Source organism: Neolamprologus brichardi, chromosome 12, assembly GCF_056152115.1.
Source record: "Neolamprologus brichardi isolate AB-2024 chromosome 12, ASM5615211v1, whole genome shotgun sequence".
In the NCBI taxonomy this organism is placed as follows: domain Eukaryota; kingdom Metazoa; phylum Chordata; class Actinopteri; order Cichliformes; family Cichlidae; genus Neolamprologus; species Neolamprologus brichardi.
The window spans coordinates 32,997,127-33,018,722 of NC_142115.1; the positions used below are offsets into that span (position 1 = coordinate 32,997,127).

A 21,596-nucleotide genomic window follows, 5' to 3' on the forward strand; every position below is an offset into this window, starting at 1 on the left:
TGCTGAGGTGTTCATTCTTCATTTAAAATGTTCTTGCCTTTTCTTGCTGCTGTTGCTCTTCCTCTCTCGCCTGCTTTCTGAGCATTCGAGCCGACTCCTTAAACATGCACCACTGTTCCCTGACATGAGTTTGTCACTGGTCTGATTGACTCCCTGCAGTTTGACGCTTTTCTTTTTAACTTTTTACCTTTTTAGGAACGGTGATTTGTAGTAAAAGACTGATACTGTGACAACCCCGACTTATAATATAAATTTTAAGACAATATTCCAAAATCCAGACTGAAATGCAAACGTTACAAGCTTGGTGATCCTGCCAGTTCTTGACCTATAAGCTGCCCATGATTTAGAGTTGTAATATCAGGAGCATCATCAAATATAAGTATTTCACAGCAGTGGTCAGATCAGAAAATGTGTAAAACTCCAGTGGTCTGTTTTGAATTCATTGCATAAGGCAGTGCTTTTCTTTAATTCGAGCTCCTTGAATGTCAGGTATAAAAACAGCTGAGAATTGCAAAATAATGAGTTTAACCCTTTAAAACCGGTCAGAGCGGGCACGCTCTGTTTTGCGTAACTATTTTTAAATCCCGGTAGCTCTGCAACCACGTAAGCTAGTGCAATTATTTTTTTTCATATGAAACCAGAGGAGTTGTACTTACATCTTATGCCATCAGCTTGTCCTCGGTCACAGTTTCCTTCCACATATAGCTTTGCAAAAACTATATAAAAAGCGCTTGCAGCAATAAAAACATAATATTCCAGAAACGCGCTTTGCCGATCCGATCAGCTGTTCATAACACTTCCTACGTTGGAATAGACGTCAGTGCGAACCGCCATGACCTGCCCGAAACCGGAAGTGACATCATTTCGCGGAAATGTAGTTTTTTACCATCAGGGCCCCAGAGGCCTATACTGGTGTTTTTAAAAGTTATGTTTGACTTTATGACTTTCTGTGTCGTTTCTGGGATGCTTAGGACTCATATTGCACTGCTGGAAATAGTTTATTTTGATGCATATGCTGCTTTTTTGCAAATTTGCATTATAATATTTATTTTCGTTTTTCCTGCAGTATATAAAAATTGGTGTTTTTCAAAAATAAAACTATGAAGACACTTAAAATAAATTTCCTGTGGTGGGAAACTATTTTGTGCAACTTTTTTGTATTTACAGTTTTGAGGGATACGCCTCTTAAATTTCTCTAACTAGAAATATATGTTAAAAAAACAAAAACGATTTTCAATTGTTTTGTAGTTTATTGCACTTTTCTGCAATTTGTGTAACTACTATGCACTTAATGCAGACATGTTATTAAAATTTAGGCTGTAATGGTTGTATTGATGTATAGCAACTTGAAATGCTCCCAAAAATGGCACTACAACATGTAAAAATATAATATAAGCTCTGGCGGACTTGGTTCTATGGTAGGTCTTAAAGAGTTAAACACCAGCCAATCGTGTCAAAGAAGAAGCTGATTACTCAATGTCATCTGGGATAACTAAACGGAAACTAAACTTCATAAAAAGAAAAGTTTATCTTCTGATTCATATTTCTTCTTGTTTTCAGATATTTGATGAGAACGGTGAAGCATCCCATCCTGCTGAAGGATCCTGACGTTCTGCAATTCCTGGAGAGCTCAGAGGTAAATAAGAGAAATTACACCTTTTGCTTGGAGATGTTGGACTCATCAGCATCAGTCAGTGCAGGCAGGACCTCCGACAAACCTCAGCAAACTTGTTCATTATCATCACATCTCTGCGCTTCCACTTTTCCCTACTGAGCTGATGTAGTTTTAACAGCAGCACTTCCTGCAGCCCAGTGTCTTTTGAATGTAACGGTGCGCACCAGTCTGCATCATTATTTAGAAACTGCTTCAACGCTCCACTGCAGAAAATCAACACAACCTGCAAACCTGGAGTCGGACCTCATTCCTGCTTTTGTCTGTTCTATTTCTGGAGTTTAATTTTTACTTTAACGCTAAAAACCGAGTTAAAACTCTGAGCAGCACGTTCAGTTATAACATGCAGTTTGTTTGCGGTGAAACTTTTGAATCAGGTGAGCTGAAAAATCAATTTATTTCTCCACACAAGTGTTTGTCCATTTACGTTCCAGACAAACAAGAGATGGTATTTCATGCATTAAAAACGGCGAGCACTTCCACACTAAACCTTATTTGAGAGAAAACTTTAGTACAGCAACCTCTATGAGTAGCTGGAGCTGAGTATCGATATCCAGCGCTTAAGGATTTCTATGATGCATCACTCTAAAGCTGAAGATTGCAGAATAGTAAACATAGACTGTATAGAAAAGATGGTTTTAGCCACCGTGATGTCACTAACTGGTTAAAGAAGTCTTATTTTGAAGTCTTGATTTTAATTCAAGGTTATCTCACACTGTTAGCCAGCTTGGTTACCAAGTTGTTTCCATGCACTGTGCAGGTGCATTACACAGATGTCTGCTAATTAGTGCAAAGTACATAACAGAATACTTTCACTCAACAAAATCCACCAACAGCACAAACACTGTACAGAAGTCCAGTTCACTCTCATCAGCTGAAGTCATCAATAATCAATAATCAAACAAATTAAAACGTGCATAATTTGGATGCATATGGTTTTATTTATATAGTTTCATTTGTTATAATTGATATATTTTTTGCATATTTAACTGGGCCATCTGCACTGTTTCGACCGATCATAGTGGGCCGCCTTGTCCCAGTCCACACCTCTTTATACTGTTTGTGTGTAATTTAATTAATCCAAATTTTTGTTTTTGCATCATTAGTAATATGACCCGTAGGGGGTGCTATTGAGCCACCACAATTTGCCTAACAAGTTCCCCATAAAGGTTGTTTATCTGAATGTCCGTAGGCCTGCTAGAAGCAGAGCTACAGGATGACCATAGTTGAAAGATCAGGGTACTATTTTGGTTCAGCCTGTGAGGACAGTGGCAAAATGTCCCGACCAGGTCGAAGCCCAGAGCCGCTGCTGTGAACCGAGCTTTCCAAAAACTGCCTCGGCGCTTAACAGCCCGCGGCGTTTTCTGTTTCCTTGTTTTATTGTCCACTCCAACTAAATCCTCTGCAACATCGGATTCAAAGTATCCTACCCCCGCCCCGCTCCCTCCTCTCCTCCCCTGCTACCCACCTGACTGTTGGTGGGATTGTGTTGTGATACAGCTGCAGTCGTTGGGTCCAGAATAAATGGCTTTGTGTCACAGATTTAACAGGTGAATTGCTCGGACGCTTGACCGAGCGTGTCGGTCCGTCTGGCCCGCTTAATGAAACACAACCAGAGGAGGGAGAGGTGGAGGGAGGGGGTGAATGGCACCGAGCTGCAATTGAAAGCTATTTTCACCTCCCACCTCAACTCATTTACCCTCGTCCCCCCTTAACCGAGGGCCCCGGGGACGCCGCCGTCCTCCGGCTGCTGCCGCTCCTGCTAAATGAGATTGGAGTGGGGGGGAGTAAACGGTCACAGGAAAACCCTGTATGTCCGGAAAAAGTAAACTTTTCCAGAATGAAGAAAAATGAGGCTGTTTTCAAATGGGTGTCCTAGCTTTTTCATTGTGATGCAATGGATTCTGTGATGGTTTTTGTAGCCGTAAAAGACGATCAGCACATAAAGAAGCTGCATTAAACCTGTTTGTAGCTAAAATGTGGTAGACAAGACAATCAGAGAGGAAAGGAGAAAAGACCACAGATGTTTGGAGCGAAAGACGGAACGAGAAACAATAGGAAGTGAAAAGTAGCAGGGGAAAAAACTCAAGGAACAAAGTGATCAGGAAGGTGGAAACAATCAACATCAAAAAGATGGCTATTAAACGCAACATATGCAGTAAGGATGAGACGAACGGAAAGCAGGAATAAGCTGAAATGTATGAAGAAATGAGCCAAATAAATATAAAGGTAATTAGAACCGGAGCTTGTTTGTTTGTTTGCTTGTTGTCTTAGTTGCCGCGGGCTGTCAGCACTCAAGCTCTGAGCAGCGCCGGACTTCTGCGAATGGTGAACAAGGCGGCAGATGCAGTCAACAAGATGACCATCAAGATGAACGAGTCCGATGCTGTGAGTGACGAATAGAGAGGAAGGGGCGAAGGAGGAAAGGAGGAGGGATGAATAGAGAGACTGAAGGATGTACAGAAAGATGGGAGAATATAAGGAAGACAGAAAAGAAAGGAAAAAGATAATGAAGGAAGGAAAGAAGAAACTGGAGTGGGGGAATAAGGACTAATAAAGAGTGTGGAGAGGTAATACTGAAAATGAGGAATGAAAAAAGATTTAGAAGGGTGAAATGAGAAGGAGGGACCAAAATGGGAAGTGATAATAAAAGAAATGCATTTTAAAATATAAGGTGTGGGTAGAAATGAATAGGGAAAAGATGGAGGAGGGAGAAAGAAGGAAGTACAGTGGGGCAAAAAAGTATTTAGTCAGCCACCGATTGTGCAAGTTCCCCCACTTAAAATGATGACAGAGGTCAGTAATTTGCACCAGAGGTACACTTCAACTGTGAGAGACAGAATGTGAAAAAAAAATCCATGAATTCACATGGTAGGATTTGTAAAGAATTTATTTGTAAATCAGGGTGGAAAATAAGTATTTGGTCACCTCAAACAAGGAAAATCCCTGGCTCTCACAGACCTGTAACGTCTTCTGTAAGAAGCTTTTCTGTCCCCCACTCGTTACCTGTATGAATGGCACCTGTTTGACCTCATCATCTGTATAAAAGACACCTGTCCACAGCCTCAACCAGTCAGACTCCAAACTCCGCCATGGCCAAGACCAAAGAGCTTTGGAAGGACACCAGGAAAAGAATTGTTGACCTGCACCAGACTGGGAAGAGTGAATCTACAATAGGCAAGCAGCTTGGTGTGAAAAAATCAACTGTGGGAGCAATCATCAGAAAATGGAAGACATACAAGACCACTGATAATCTCCCTCGATCTGGGGCTCCACGCAAGATCTCATCCCGTGGGGTCAAAATGATCATGAGAACGGTGAGCAAAGATCCCAGAACCACACGGGGGGACCTGGTGAATGACCTGCAGAGAGCTGGGACCAAAGTAACAAAGGTCACCATCAGTAACACACTACAACGGCAGGGAATCAAATCCCACAGTGCCAGACGTGTTCCGCTGCTGAAGCCAGTGCATGTCCAGGCCCGTCTGAAGTTTGCCAGAGAGCACATGGATGATACAGCAGAGGATTGGGAGAATGTCATGTGGTCAGATGAAACCAAAGTAGAACTTTTTGGTATAAACTCAACTCGTCGTGTTTGGAGGAAGAAGAATACTGAGTTGCATCCCAAGAACACCATACCTACTGTGAAGCATGGGGGTGGAAACATCATGCTATGGGGCTGTTTTTCTGCCAAGGGGACAGGACGACTGATCCGTGTTAAGGACAGAATGAATGGGGCCAAGTATCGTGAGATTTTGAGCCAAAACCTCCTTCCATCAGTGAGAACTTTGAAGATGAAATGAGGCTGGGTCTTCCAACATGACAATGATCCAAAACACACCACCCGGGCAACAAAGGAGTGGCTCCGTAAGAAGCATTTGAAAGTCCTGGAGTGGCCTAGCCAGTCTCCAGACCTCAACCCCATAGAAAATCTGTGGCGGGAGTTGAAAGTCCGTGTTGCTCGGCGACAGCCCCAAAACATCACTGCTCTTGAGAAGATCTGCATGGAGGAATGGGCCAAAATACCAGCTACTGTGTGTGCAAACCTGGTAAAGACCTATAGTAAACGTTTGACCTCTGTTATTGCCAACAAAGGTTATGTTACAAAGTATTGAGTTGTATTTTTGTTATTGACCAAATACTTATTTTCCACCCTGATTTACGAATAAATTCTTTACAAATCCTACCATGTGAATTCATGGATTTTTTTTTCACATTCTGTCTCTCACAGTTGAAGTGTACCTCTGGTGCAAATTACTGACCTCTGTCATCATTTTAAGTGGGGGAACTTGCACAATTGGTGGCTGACTAAATACTTTTTTGCCCCACTGTATAAACAGATGGTAGTAAGCTAGTAACTTAAGGAGGGACAGGAAGGACAAAAAGAAAGAAGATTGAGAAAAATAAAAGAAGGAAACGTGAAAGAAATCTGGAAGTGGGGCGGAGCTGGGAAGGAAGGAATGAATGTAAAGCAAAGCAGGAAAATTAAATAAGGAAGGAAAGAAACAGCTGGATGAGCAAAGAATTGGAAATGGGGGCGGAAGTGAAAGTGACAAGAAAAGGGAAATAAAGTAGGAAAGATAAGAGTAAGGAATGAAAATCAGATGGGAACACTGGATAAATGAAGACTGTTTTAATGGCTGGGTGTGTCTGTGTTTGTGTCAGTGGTTTGAGGAGAAGCAGCAGCATTTTGAGAATCTGGACGTTCAGTTGAGGAAACTTCACACCAGCGTGGAGTCTCTGGTCTGTCACAGGAAAGGTACGCTTAGTGTTTACCAAAACAAATGTGTTCTCTTTGACACTGTCTTCTTATCTTATCCTGAGTCTATCCTGAGGCTGAAAACTGTATTAAGCCCAACAAAAGAAAACACCTGAAAGTTTTTAACATAGAAGTTCAATTAAAAGTTCTGATAAAATGTCCGAACTCTTCCTCTGCGCGTGAGTAGAGACCCTGTAAAGTGGCTGACTCTTAAAGTCCTCCTCTCGCTCCCCTCCAGAGCTATCCGTGAACACGGCGCAGTTTGCCAAGTCGGCGGCCATGTTGGGGAACAGCGAGGACCACACAGCTCTGTCTCGGGCTCTGTCCCAGCTGGCTGAGGTGGAGGAGAAGATCGATCAGCTGCACCAGGACCAGGCCAACGCTGACTTCTACCTTTTCTCCGAGCTGCTGGGTGACTACGTCCGCCTGCTCACCGCCGTGAAGGTACCACTCACGACTGCTGAAGGTTCCCACTACAAACGAATGAGAGGTTAATCAGGACGTGCTGGAGCTAAGAAGCGTAGAACTGCATCTGAGTGACCAGATGTAGCTCAAGACTGTATGTCTGATAAATGGAGGATAAAACGATAGAAAGTGACATTTTTTTTGTTTGTTTTTTAGCTTATTTTCTTCAATAAGCTTTTCATTTTTTCACCGTTACAAATAAGAATGTGTTCTTAATGACCTGGCTGCATAAAGGTTACAGCACTGCGCCATCTTGTGGTACAAATGGGTTTTAGACTAATTCACATTACAGACTTGTTGGTCACAGCAGTTGTTTCTTCATGTTGTTTTGAGAGCTTTTGTTAATTTTTGATGGTTTTAAGTACAGAAATTACAATAAGTGTGTGTGTGTGTTTGCTCAGGGTGTGTTTGATCACCGTATGAAGACGTGGCAGAAGTGGCAGGACAGTCAGATGTTGCTGCAGAAGAAACGGGAAGCTGAAGCCAAACTGCAGTTCACCAACAAACCAGACAAACTGCAGCAGGCCAAAGACGAGATCAAAGAGGTACGACGGTCGTTTTGTGAAACATCATCACCAAAAATAACATTTACTATGATAGAAATGACAAAATATCCCATTAGAACACACGGGATCATCCCATTTTTGATATTTTTGCTCATCTGGTCATCGAAACTGTTGCTTTTGTTTTTTGATGCAATGATTTTCAGACTTTTTGACCATCACAAATGGGAATTCAGAGTTTGAAAGCACACCCACACCCACACCCACACCGTGTCACCTGACATCTTTGTTTTGCCACACAAAGGCACTTTTTGTGCATTAGTCACAACTCTACTTTACATATTAGAACTTTCAGCAAATAATCTGAATTTGGTTATAATATTAAAAAAGTAAGACATTTCATTGTGTTTGGGGGGTTAAAGCAGCAACATCCACCTGTTGCAGACTCTGTGTCAAAGTTAGATCAGCTGTGTTTTGGGGAATCTTACAATTTATGCAATTTATGTGGCTTTTTTATTTCTTTTAAATCAACCTGTTTTGTTCACTTCTTTTTTCTGTCACTTTGCCGAACGCTTAATCGCCGTCCAGCTGTTGGTCTTGCTGCTTTTGGTTCAGACGCAGCACTTGCTTGAAGCCAAATTTCAGAGGAAATGCTTGATTTCCAAATTCCTCTGTCTTACCTGGCACCACCTTATCATTAGCCAGCTTTTCCCAAAAGACTGATAGCTTTTATGATGCTGTTAGCTCTATTTTCTGTAGTTGGCGAGCTGCCTGCACAGGAGCGTCGTTTTAACATCCTCGCTGTCAGTCAAGGCCTCTGATGCGTCACCCTCTGATAATTCCGTCTAGTTTCCAAAATGAAAACACGGCACACATAATTTTTTTTAATTTTATTTATATTGCTTTTTTTCTCTCTGATCTCAAATTGCCATCTTTATTCCACCTGGACCAAATTCCCGTCTAATTACTTTCTAAGGTTGGGTTTTTACTCTGAAACCCTTCCGAGTATGATAAAAACATATGGTGTCGTTCAGGAGTGACTCTCCTCTCTCTGTGGTTTTGTTTCTGATGGGATGCCCGGTCAGGTCGAATAAATGCACCTTCACGGTTCATTCATGTGAAAACATTTTTTCCTTTTCGTCCGCAGACTTCACTTGAACTCGGTATGACAAACAAGAGCAGAAGAGAACAGAAAAGTACTTTATTAGAGCGTCTGTTGAAGCTGTCACCACACAAATTCATCCTCCGTGCTGTCTGTCAGGATTCAGCTCACACACACACACAAACAGAGACGGTCGGAGGGGGGGGGGTCTGCGCATTAGAGCCGAGCAGCTGTCAGATGTGGGGTTTTGGGTGGAGAAAGGGGGGAGTTTTTTGGGTGAGGTGGGGGAGGCTGTCAGAAGCTGCAGACGAGGACAGATCGCAGTAGAGTTACAACCAGCATTTATTTGGAGCCGACGAGAGTTTTGCCGCCTGTCAGGAGTCGGGTTTTGGTTCACGCTTTGACAACAGCCAACAGAAAACACACACGAGCTTTTTCTAAAGTCCAGAAAAAGAGTTTTACAGCACGTTGCTGCTGCTGAACCGCTGCTGCTCAACCACCGCTGCACAAATGTTAAATGTTGACTGCGCTCTGCTGGATTTTAGGTAAATCTGTTTTATCCAATCCCAGCGCTTCATCTAAAAAGAACTTAAAATCAGGGATGTCCTTTTTTTTTTTCTTTTGTTTTTTTTAGTAAATATTTATTTATTTATTTTTAAGATTCTATTAGTTTTTGGTAATTTGTGTATTTCTCTGTGCCCATGCTTGCAGCATTAGTGATGTGGAAGAAACATTTCTGAAAGATTACATAAGGAAGGAAGTTGACTGTGGAGCTTAATGGGTCTCTACTTTACTGCCATCCATTAAAAACAACAGCTGTCATGAACAGGCAACACAAAGTGAATCATATTGTTTTTTTTAATATAATGTCAGAGTGAAAGGAAGTTGTTTTTAAAGCTATGATTGAGCTGAACCTCCATATTCCAGATCAAGATAAATAATCACACAAAAAGAAATGCAGTATATCAGAGGTTATGGTTTAATAGCTCATGACTGGGCTTTATATCCATAACTGAATGCTGTTTGACCTAAACAGAGTCTGACAAAAGTTGCCCCCATGTGTGTGAATTTAACCTAGATTTCTTACTGCAGTTCTACTTCCTCTCACTCCTTCAGCGTTTTTTTTTTATATATTCCACTTGGCTTCTTTATTCTAACACACAGATTTAACTTCAAACCTGAATGTCATCATATGTTTAAGTTTTCCTGGAAAAAGGATGCACAGTGGATGTAGCAATAAAAGCTTTCTTGTACATTTATGGCCACATTAATAGTGTGCTATGATACAGGAGTCTATTTAATGTCAGTATGACTCAGTAGATGAAAATCAACTATGAAAATTATGTATAATTGGTGTTATTTTGGGCTTTAGTTTCTTCTGTCACAGAGATGTGGACTAGTCTTTGGTGAACAGTCAGATTTTTAACCCACACTGCCCCCTGTGGGCAACACACTGAAATAACTATCAGAGTCTGTGTGAATCAGGAGTCTGTTGAGACACTGAGTTTTTTCCTAAGATAATCTAAATAATCTTGTTTTTGCACCAACACATTTTTTTCCCACACTCAGTTATTATTTTATAACACAAATGATCATTTCTGAGTCATTTTATTCCCATTTTTAAAAAAAGCTTTTATTCTTTCTAATTAATTTGTCTTTTTTTTTTAAAGAGTTGCATGAATGGTTTGATCATTTTTGTGCTTAACAACATTTGATCCTTATTATTTAAAGGTAAAGAAAAAATAGAGCATGAAGGAAAATTTTGGGGACACAATTACTATTAATTAACCTGAAATAATTAATTAGTTCATTTCAAAATTAACAGGATATTTTAACAGACTTTTAAATTTTTCGATTAAGGGCTTTCTTCAGTTTAGGAAACTTGACGTTGTTTTAGAAGAAACAAGTCTTCATCCTGTGTGATGTTTAACACATTACAGCTAAAACAAAATTATATTATATATAGATTAATTTTTTTTGTGGTGGTGATTTCCTTTCTTCACTAGATGAGATCAGAAGCTTCATATTTAGAAACCATTTGCGATGAAAGACGCTCACTCTTCATCTTTTCCAGCCGTGGTACGAGAGCCTTTTAAGGAACTCACTCGTTCTGCTTGTGTTTGCACTACAGGGACCAGAGGGACTTGGGTCTAAATTAAGTTCTGTAGGATCGTTTTACTCTTTTAAAAATGCCTCTTCTGAGGTTGTGGTGCTTACTGATTGTTTTATTTTTCCCCAGTTTTATATCAGATCATTTTTGGTTTGTTTTTTTGAGTAACTACAGCTAAGGAATAAAGTAACCAGATTACATAAATAGTGGAGACAAAATCCTTCCTCTCTGTACTCTCATGTCTATACCTGTCTGCAGACATCTTCACCAAGTCCATCTACACAAACCCATGTACATTAAAAATTATATGCATTTAATTTAACACTTATTTTTCTTGTAAAACAGAGAAAAACAGGAAGGAAACCATTCCTTCCAACAACTTAAAATCCCAGACTTCATCTTTATTTCTACGAACGTGTTATTTATATAGAGAGCTATATTTTATACTAATTTAGTTTGCATACAAAAATAATTAGGATGGGCCTTTTCAAGAGGATTTGGCTACCTATTCAGCACAAAAACTTTCTAGATGGAGAGGCTACATGTTTTTCTTATTTTCTGAGACATATATGCTGTTACAGTGGTGCATGCTCAAGTTTCAAATGAGGTCAGTATATGTGCAAAATCCCTGTGAGCCAAAAGCTCAGGCTTCAGACCGCTCTAATCTGTCTTGGCTCTTAATGGTGTCAGTGAGCGCAGATATCCCATATACGGTCATCTCGGGCACAAAGAGCCCTCACCAACCTGCTGTTCAGACCTTTGGTTTGTTTGGGGCAGTCGTTCAAAAGTTGGTTTAAAGGAAGGGTGTCCTTAAAGGGGAGGGCCCAAAACTTGTTTCAGATAGTTAGCGGGTACACTGGAACACAATGCACCCCCCAAGATGAAGATTATTTTAAACTGTGAGTCATGAAAAGCTAATCTAGAAGAAGCCAGAAATGTTTAAACCTTTTTGTCATCATGTTTACTACTGATCTTTTATGATGATGTCATTTTGGCCATTTGCCTGCTGGAGCAGTACAACAAAAACTGGCAAAAAAGACATCACAAGTATTCAAAGCATTTAAAAGAAAAACATTTAGGATGTTAGTGAATGTCTGGTGGATGGACGGATGTTTTCTGGAACAATCAAGCTGTTTTGTATTACATTAGAAATATTTTATACACTGATTACAATTTTAAAATTTCATGTTAATTAGTGAACTTTTTGCTCCTCCTTCCAGTCTTTATGCTAAGTTAGGCTAACATCATCATAATGAACACACAGATTTATGTTTTAGAGCCATCTGAATATTTCAGTCCATAAAATACTTCAGATTTTTCAATGAATGTGTCACATTAGATAAAATCCCGAGCGAGACGTATGAAAATACAGAAACATGATCAAAGTGTTGAATTAAATCTGCAACTATCTAACTAGATATAAGCTGATAAATTATGTAAAGACATGCTCAGCATTTTTATTTTGTGTTGGAGGGAGGATTTCCTTTCCTTTCAGTGCCTGCATTTCTCCTCGGTGTTTTTGCTCATGTCTCTGGATCTTCCTCTATGATTTTGGAAGCTCTGAGCATTTTTTTTCCCTGCCTCTTAACTTTTGTTGCATTTTTCCTGCCATGCCTTCCTGCAACCAGGAGATTGAGGAGGTAGGACCTGCCCTGTCTGTCTGTCCATCCATCTCTGTGTTCACCTGCCCGACCGCCTGCTTCACACCTTTGAGTTGCTTCTCTTTGCTGTTTAGTTCTCATATTTATCAGTATTCATTTGTGGCATATTGTCATGTTACCCTTTTTTTCTGTTTTGCTGTTATGGCCCGTCACATGAATCAGACCGTCAATCTGAAGAGTTTTTCTTACAGCCATCAGGGTTTGAACCAGTTTAAAGTTTCTCTCTTTGGGACCAAATGTTGACTCAAAACTTTCAGTGAATGGACAAACTCTTTCATGTGACATCGAGTAGTCTAGTGATACCCAACCAGACACGCTTGTACCACAGATCAGGTTAGCTTTGGTGATTTGAGCCATCTGCAGCTATTGAGACGGAGAATGCCCAACTTAAGTGTGGATTAAATGTTAAGCATACAGTAAAAAATGGCAGCTAAATCAAATAAAAAGCCAAAAGTACCTTATTATTAATTGTTCAAATAAACAATGCTAGCTGGGACAAAGTGCCTTATTTATATGAAAGCAAGCTATGAATTACAGACTGAATGTTCAGTTGTCTGAAAAATATCATCGAAATCTGGCTTTTATATAATTAGTGGTGTTAGTATTCAGTTTCAATTAAATTAAATGAGAATATTTGCGACCTTATCTAACAGGTACATCCGGCAGGAAGGTTGGGAATCGCTGATCTAATCAAAGTCTTTATGAGCATCCTCATAGCTTACATCATAGTTTGTTTTCTTGACCACATAACACATAATAATTTAGTTAAGTTTCAATTTTGTTTTATCCTTTTTAAAGACTTACTGAACTACAACTGTCTGTTAATTAAATATTAGTAACCTTAATAAAAAAAACATGTAAAGTATAAAAGTCAGCTCTGCTGAGTCAGTTCTTAACAGGGAAATGTGATTTAGGTCTAAGCTCTTTACGAAAACAAATAAAATGCTAAAGTCTTCTTTATGAGCACCGGATCAAAGATCAGGATGAAAAATAAAAGTATGACATTAATTTGTTTCCTGTATTAGCTTAAAAATATATAAATATATTTTCACAGTCAGTCATTCATTTAAACATTATTTTGTGTTCTTAATTCTTTTCTTTTTTTTTACTTCACTTTAACTAAACTCACCTTTTACCTTTGCTGGTATCTGAATCACAACAACAACAAACATTAACACAAAGGAAACTAGTTTGTATACAACACCTTAGTTTATGTACGACTAAATAGTTCTTCCTGTTATATTCAGGGCGCAGAAATGTTGGCGTGAAAAATATTGTGTAGGTGAACCTGTTACTGACATAATCAGTGTTCAGGAATTTGCAATGTGTCAAATATGCTCACAACCTTTGCTGTGATAGATCCCATTCCAAATCATAGATCCCATTCCAAATCATAGATCCCATTCCAAATCATAGATCCCATTCCAAATCAAGTCCCAGTTGGATTTACTTCAGAACATTGTTTCTGTTCCAGCTTTTCCAGCAGGAGTTTTAATAGACAAAGTGGGCATTTTCAAATTTCATGTTTAAGATACATACAAGTTACAGGTGCACATAAGTCAAATCTGAATTTTTTTTGGTTAAAATATGTCTTTGTAAACTTCAAACTATCAGTAACAACATCAGTAATTACTGATTGGTATTGTCATATTGTTTTTTTCTTATTTAAACTGGCATGTGAAATCAGTCATCTAGAACAATCCTAATTATGATGCAGTTTAAAGCTGCACTTTTGCAGAAAGGCATTAAACACTTAATAATAACCAGCAATGTTTCTAAAATATGACAATGAAATTTAGAATTACAGAAATATTCTAAATGTAGAATTTTCCCTTTTCCCTTTTTTTGTATGTATGTGTGTTTCAGCTGGAAGGGAAGGTCCAGCAGGGCGAGAGAGATTTTGAGCAGATTTCCAAAACCATCCGCAAAGAAGTCAGCAGGTTTGAGGTGCGTGGGTGAATGTGAATATGAATCGGTGAACTGTTAAATGATGAAATGAGGTGATATACTTTTTATGTCATTTTCTAACAGAAAGAGAGAGTGAAGGACTTTAAAACAATCATTATCAAATACCTGGAGTCTCTGGTTCAGACACAACAGCAGGTAAACAAAACTGTTAGTGACATTTTTCATCATAACTAAAATACTCTCGAAACGCTAAACTTTAAATTTAAAAAAAAACTTTTATGTTAAACTTTGTAAATATCATTTATTGATATGAAAATTTAAAAAAAATTAATTTTTATTTGAGCAAAATGCATATTTTTTGTGTAAAAACTGTCTGAAAATTGCACTTTTTCAGAAAAAGTAATTACATATTTAGAATATGAGATAAAATAAATTACATATCTGAGGACTGATGTCAAGCTATAAATTTTGGTGCCTTTTATTTGACAAAAAAAGATTAAAAACATGGATTCTAATTTAGAATATAAATAGTTGTATGCTTTATACAAATATTTAGCACTTGTCTCCATTTTAACTGTTATTTTGGGAACAGTTATGCAGTTAAAAGTAAGGAAATTACAACCCCAAAACCAAAACAACAAAACTGGCACCTACAGGCTTCCATATAGTGTGGATGGAACGAACAAGTTTTCCATAAAAATGAAAGAAAATGCACGTTTGTCTCCTAACTGAATGTTTCTTCACTTTGTTTCCTCTTTCAGCTGATAAAATACTGGGAGGCTTTCTTACCTGAAGCCAAGGCAATCTCATAGAATCCGATCTACTCACAGACAGTCCTGACTGGCTCTGGTCAAACTACACTACCCATAATGCACATGTCCTCCTGGGTCCTTCCTGCTCCTCCTTATTAAGCTCAGAGTAAAGAAGAGAAGTGAGGCAGCAAATCAGCTGAAATCTGATAAAGTTCATGATGTTTAACTCCTGCCCCCCCCAACCCCCCGCCCCCAACCCCCTGCCCCCCGCTGTGCTGCGTTCATGTCACGACTGAGGCTTTGGAACATTTAGAATAATACCTTAGGAATGCTGATACACCAAAACTGATTTCTGAGTTCCCTTATTAATTTTTATGAAGTCTAAAATCTGCAGGGAGCGATTCTTTGGGTTGGAAAGTCGTGTTTTCGTAATAATGTGAACGCAGCACGGGTTATGGCCCTGTTGAACTTTCTTTTCTTTCTTCTTCTTCTTTTTTTTTTTTTAACATTATGGTTGATTTTGTTTCTTTCCTCGTTGTGCATGAGGAAAAATGTGATTGCAGAAAGCTATTTAAGGGCTTTTTACACAATAATGATCAATATTCAAACTTTTAACTGAAGAAAGTTTTTTTTCTCCATAAGCTTAGCATTTGAAGGCATGTTTCCACCTTAAAAATGTGGAACGTAATTCACATATGTTAAAGATTTGACCTGATAAAACAAGATATTCCCTTAAATAAATAAATAAATAAATAAATAAATAAATAAATGAATGAAAAATAAATTGGTGATTTTGAAAAAAGGAATTCATAAGAACAGTTTCTTTGAAGAAAGCGTTTTGATCCTTTAGTTAAATGAAGATATTTACATTTCATTTCTTTTCTGGTTTTCTACTACCCACGAGTGCTGGCAGTACAGGATGTTAGGATTTCTGCACCTCCAACTTTAATCTGCCATTCCCAGTGACCTGTGGGGAAAAACAAACAGGACCCCTATGCCCAGCTTACCTTATCGCCAGTTAAATTTCATCCAGTTTAAGTCACCAGTTTATTTTACTGAAGGAAGTTTTTACCTGTTTTTTTTAAACAGTTCAAACTGCTGAGTCAGAATATGTGCTTTTATTTTGGAGTTTGTATCATGAGCTGTGAAACCGATCCAGAGTACGTGATCAAGGACGACCGACTGCATCGCGTTTGTGTATTGTGTCTTGTTACCTCCTGCCACCTGTTCTTTCACTTCCTCTCATTCCTTTCAGAACAAGAGCCTGTGTTTTTGTTGCTGTATGATCGTAAGTGAAGGCAACATTTTCTGTTTCTGTCCTCTCTGAGCCAACAAGAGCAGAGAAGGAAGACTCTCACATGCCGGTTTGGTTCATTGCTGTTCTCGAGAAATTATGGATGGAAGTTTCTGAACAAAAACCTTTAGACAGTTTTTTGGGCAGTTAGTTTGAAACCCTTTTGAATATGAATAGAGACTAATACGCTTCAGTGGACACTGTGACATAAAAAAACACTTTCTTCTTTTAATATTTTCCACCTTTTCATGACAAATTTACCAAATTTCTTGGCCAAAAAATTTCAGATTATCTGAAAATTTCAACTTACTAATTCAAACTTCTGAGAAAATTAGTTTTCTTTTGCTTCTCCCAATTCTAATGTGAATCTACAAGAGCTGCAATATCAAATGAAACATTAGTAGCCATAAAAAAATGTGAATGTTGATTTTCTTACGACTTGGAATCATTATACGAATAAACGATAATGCGAGAATGCCCCTCTGTGGCAGATTTTCTCTGTCTCTGTGAAATCATGCTTAATATGCGGTTAATTAGTACCTTATGAAGCTTCAGTGTGAACTGGGCCTTGGTGGCTTTCTTCCTGCTGCTCATGTTCAGCGCAGAGAGGAGACTTTTGAGGTTTTGAGTTTTAAATTTAACAAGAACTGATTAAATCAATCAGAAACTGCTTGTTAGTATTTCTGAGTTTTGGAAGCTTGTGTTCCAAGCTCTTCATTACAGATGAAGGATTTCCTTTAGGGAATGATAATAAATCTGAAGTTCGGAGCGTCTGAGTAGTTTCAGGCCTGGTGGAGGTGAGACTTTGTCAGCTGACTGAGTAGGTGTCCGTCCAGAGATCAGCCTCAGACTGTGAGATTTATTTTTTACTCTTTGTTAATTAAGGTGACGACTTCAAAATCCTGCAGAATATGACCTTGATTTTATTTTTTGTTGAATTCAAAGAACACTTTGCTGTCCAACGTCTGTCATAAAATCTACAAATCAGATATTTTAGCTTATTTGATACAAGCAGAACGTAAAACTGGAATTACTTTTGATTTTGACTTTTCTTTTGGTGCTCAGCCCACATTACTCCTCAGTCTTAAATTCTACAAAACTATGTTGATTGTTGTGCTTTTGTTCATGTTTTGTTCCTCATTTCCTGCCACCAAATGATGTGCAATGGTTGAGAACTTTATTTGATTTTAGTTTTTGTTTAGTTTTTTTTTTTTCACTGATGATGAAATGCTTTATCTGCTGAGATTTTTTTTAAAGCCATTTTGGTTTTGATGTGACATTCCTGAAGTGTGACAGAGCAAACGTTTGAGTACAATAAAGGAATGTATCTCATCCATGGTTGGACTGGGTTTCAATTATTTATCTTCTGATTGGTTAAGCATCAGTTTATCTTCATTTTTAAAGTAAACCTAGGCTTTGACTTATTGTAAGGCTTGTAAAAGCTTACTGCTGTGATTGTATAACAAACAGTATAGGTCAGATAATAAACTGAGGTTAATTGATTCAGTAAGATTATTATATATTATTAAATTACAGTAAGATTATCATTATTATGAGCTTTTGTTTTTCATGTGCTTTTCCCTAAAGACTTTAGATAAGTATATTTAAATCAAACTTAAAGAGGTCATTCAAACCAAGTTTGAAGTTTTTCAGTTTTCACAGCATATTCTATACATCCAAATACTGTAAATACTGTACTGTAAATCAAAACTGCAGTTAGTGTGCATTAAATATAAGAAAATGTAAGTCTCAGATGTTGTAACTTTAAATCAAGGTTAGTTGAATGCCCTGTTATATACCTCGACCACTGCTTCTCACTCCAAATTCTCTTTCACATACATGGTTCTCAGTGTGTTTTGTCAGAGAACAACATCTGGAAACACAACAAGTTTCCAGATAAATATTTTGCCAAATATTCATCAAATGTTCGCTAAATGTAATTAAATATAGTTTTTATTGCATATAACATATAGTTTATTGAATGAAAGAACGTGTTTTTCATTCCAGTGTTTAAATCCTATAATACTGTGACAAAAATATCCGTACCTCTTGTAAGTGGGCATAGTTACTTAACAGGTGAGCTATACTAACTAGACTGTTGTGAGTGTAAGGTATTTAGGTTTGATATCACATGAAGAAAAATGTAGTAGACTAAAGTAACAAAGAGTAAATTTTGTAATGCATAAAGTAAAAAATGTCACAATGTAAAAACTAGATTTATTTATTTTTTTAGAAAGTTAAACTTCACACATTCACAAATACTAATAAATTAGGTTATTGGATGATACAAGACTTTTTTTCTGTAATTTTTTTTACTTGTTAAATTGAAAATCAAGGTACCATAAATAGTTTCCTGTCTAATAAAGGGCAAATTTAACAAAAACCCAATGTCAGTGCTAATCAGGAGTCATTAATTATTACTGGAGGTTCGTCTATTGCGGCCTTTTTCTAGATTAACATTTACACCGTTCTCAGACACAAATGACTAAAGTACTAAAAAAGTGCTAAATTAAATTGTTGCCATTATCTTTATGAAGCTCATTAACGCTGCGGTAGCAAAAGGTGATTCCAGTGATTTTGGATCATGTCCTTTCCTACATTCTCAGCTCAGCTGTCTTCTGTTACACGTGTTTCTCTCCTCTGCCTCTGTTTTTTCATCCAAACCGTTGTTTTTCTCAGAAGCTCGAAGTGATAATCAGGATGCCGAGACTGAAAACGATTCACACAGCCTGTCAGGAGGCTTCACGCCAGCTCTGCTTATACAGAACAAACTGAGCACAGAGGGAGAGTGATATCACAAAGTGGGCTGTGCGGTACTTTGCATCGCGGCTGTGACAGGATTGACTAGCTGTCATATTCAGCTTTCAGGTTTTGGCAGAGGGCAAACAAATTCACACTTGACTATATTAAGAGACACCAAAGGAAATATTTACAGCCACTCTGTCTAAGTGAGTGTAAGTGGTGTTTTCATTCATTTCAGCTTTTGTTTGACATAAGTTTATCTTTTAAAAAGAATTACCAGCTGTGATAACATGGTTGGCTGTGTTATCACCTTTTGATTGTGTGTGTGAGTGAGTGATAGCAAAAGACGCCTACTGCAGTATGAACTGCCTCATTCTTGGAGCCAGAAGTGATCACATCTGAACAGGACGGTGAAGTAACGCCGTGCATCTTGCTTGGTTACATTTAATTGCACTGTATAGACAAAAGGACTGGGCCATCTATGCATTACTACAGAACCTGCTCAGCCATGGAAACCCATGCCATGAAGCTCCTGATGCACAGTCTTTGTACTGATGTTAATGCAAAAGTAGGTTGGAAATCTGCAGTTACTGAGCCAGCCGAGCATCGGTGACACTACGAACCCCAGCGCTAACTTTGCGTGGCCTGCCACTGATAACACATTTGATCATGGATATCTAGAAGGAAGAAATTTTGTGAACTGACTTGTTCCAACTGTGGCATCCCATGGTCAAATTTAGTGAACTCTTTAAAATGACCCGTTGTTTTACAAATGTTTATAAAAGCAGACTGTACGGCTATGTGCCCAACCTTATACACTCGTGAAAGAAAGGAAACCAAAAACATGCGAATTGAAAGATTAAGAGACAGATGAGATACTTCAGATTCAATTATAAGTCAAGAGACACAATGATTTTGTTGATACAGTGTATCTACTAATCAGAGCAAAATAAAAGATGTTTAAAATGTCACCGTCAAAAATTAATCTCAGACTTCTTACGTGGATTGTCTATAGCTGACCCCAGAGCGAGATGTCTGTTTCCATACACATGACATGTAATTTGGGACTTTTAATGATTTCTTTTAACTGTTTTTCCCCCCAGGGTGGAATGATTACACGACATATATCTTTAATAAACCAGGTGTATGTCTGAATTTATTTGAGATTTTCTCTAATCCACACATGCATCCATTCCGAACCCGTTTCGAATTATGTTGAGATCATTGTTCTTCTTGACAATTTAAATAAAGTTGAAAAATTTGGAGGTGGCCTTCCTCCATTATTCCATCTACTTTGTATCAGTATCACTAGCAGAAGAACATGAAGCTACCACCACCATATTCAAAAGCTGGTACACTGTTCTTGTAGTCTATAATGATCACTGATGAGATGTAAATAGCTCTTGGCTTGGTCAAGTTGAAAGACTTTGTAGAAGCTTAAACAAAAATCCAAAGATTTAAATGAATGGATGTGTATATTTGAGCCTGTATGTATTAGGAAAAATTCTAAAACCAATTCAAATTTAGGTACCCAACTAGTATTTTTGTTGTTGTTTTTTAAAGGTTGGTAAAGATGCTGTATAGTAATTTTTTTTTTAAATGTTTATTTATAAGATTTTAAGTTCAAAGTTACATAACGTCACACCAGACAAAGGACATAAGATTCAAAAACAATAACATTTAAGCACAGAAAAAAAAAGAAAAAACAGAAACCAAACACAACAAAAAAAGACCCCAAACAGGAAAACAGGAAAGAAAAGGAAAAAAATCAAAACAAAATAAATAAATAAAAATACACCAGTTAGCCAGTACAAATCAAAAGTTCAAAAGAAACACCATTGTCCAAAAAAGATGTGAGTTTAGACAGGGCAACAGAGAGTTCACCAAGACCAGAAGATGTGGGAAACAAGTCCAGGAAGGAATCAGGGTCCGGCAGAGGTGCAGCTTCACACAAACACAAAGTGCAGTCAAATGGGTTAAAGTTTATGTTAAATTCCCATTAATATGATTGAGAAAAGGGCCCCAGATTTCAACAAACTTAAAATGGGTGTTAGCCAAACGATAACGAACCTCTTCAATATACAAACAAGCAATCATCTCATGTAGCCAAACCCTGAACAATGGAGGAGATGGTGATTTCCAGGCTCTAAGAATAAGTCTTTTAGCTACAATCATGCCAAACATTAAGGCTTTCTGAAGAGGACGTCTGAGCGCCAATGAGGTTAGGGAGCAGCCTAGCACTGCAAGTACACCATCCAGGTCTAATTTTAAGTCATAAATCTGGTTATACATATTAGCTGTATAGTAATTTGACCACAACTGTATTTGCATTAAAATGCCCCCAAAGGCAAAAACAAACACAGTAAAACATTCCTGATGATTCCTTAATGAGCTTAATTAGTGGAGATGCGACCTACCTGTAGTTAGTTGTTTCAGCATTCAGTGGTCTCTTCATGTAGCCACACCCTTAATCATGCAAAACTCTAAACCTTGATGACAATTTTACTGGACATGCTAGTGTGATGGAAACTTGGGCACTTTAACATGGATTGATGTTATTTTGGAGGCAGTATGTAGCGGTGATTTGTGGTTGTCACTCAGCGGTGTCACGTCAAGTTTGGCTGCAGT

General features: G+C 38.1%; 1 protein-coding gene across 1 annotated transcript in view; it reads left to right on the plus strand.

The window, feature by feature from the left end:
* The window catches only part of snx2 (sorting nexin 2), a 29,226-nt gene extending 13,014 nt beyond the window's left edge, over positions 1-16,212 (plus strand). Inside the window, exons 8-16 of the mRNA XM_087849418.1 lie at positions 1,561-1,636; positions 3,947-4,060; positions 6,338-6,431; positions 6,670-6,875; positions 7,298-7,441; positions 14,139-14,219; positions 14,304-14,375; positions 14,942-15,111; positions 16,188-16,212. Of these exons, the coding sequence (XP_087705544.1) occupies positions 1,561-1,636; positions 3,947-4,060; positions 6,338-6,431; positions 6,670-6,875; positions 7,298-7,441; positions 14,139-14,219; positions 14,304-14,375; positions 14,942-14,992 (838 nt within the window). The 3' untranslated portion in view covers positions 14,993-15,111; positions 16,188-16,212. The remainder of the gene's footprint in view (positions 1-1,560; positions 1,637-3,946; positions 4,061-6,337; positions 6,432-6,669; positions 6,876-7,297; positions 7,442-14,138; positions 14,220-14,303; positions 14,376-14,941; positions 15,112-16,187) is intronic.
* The last annotated feature ends 5,384 nt before the right edge of the window (positions 16,213-21,596 follow it).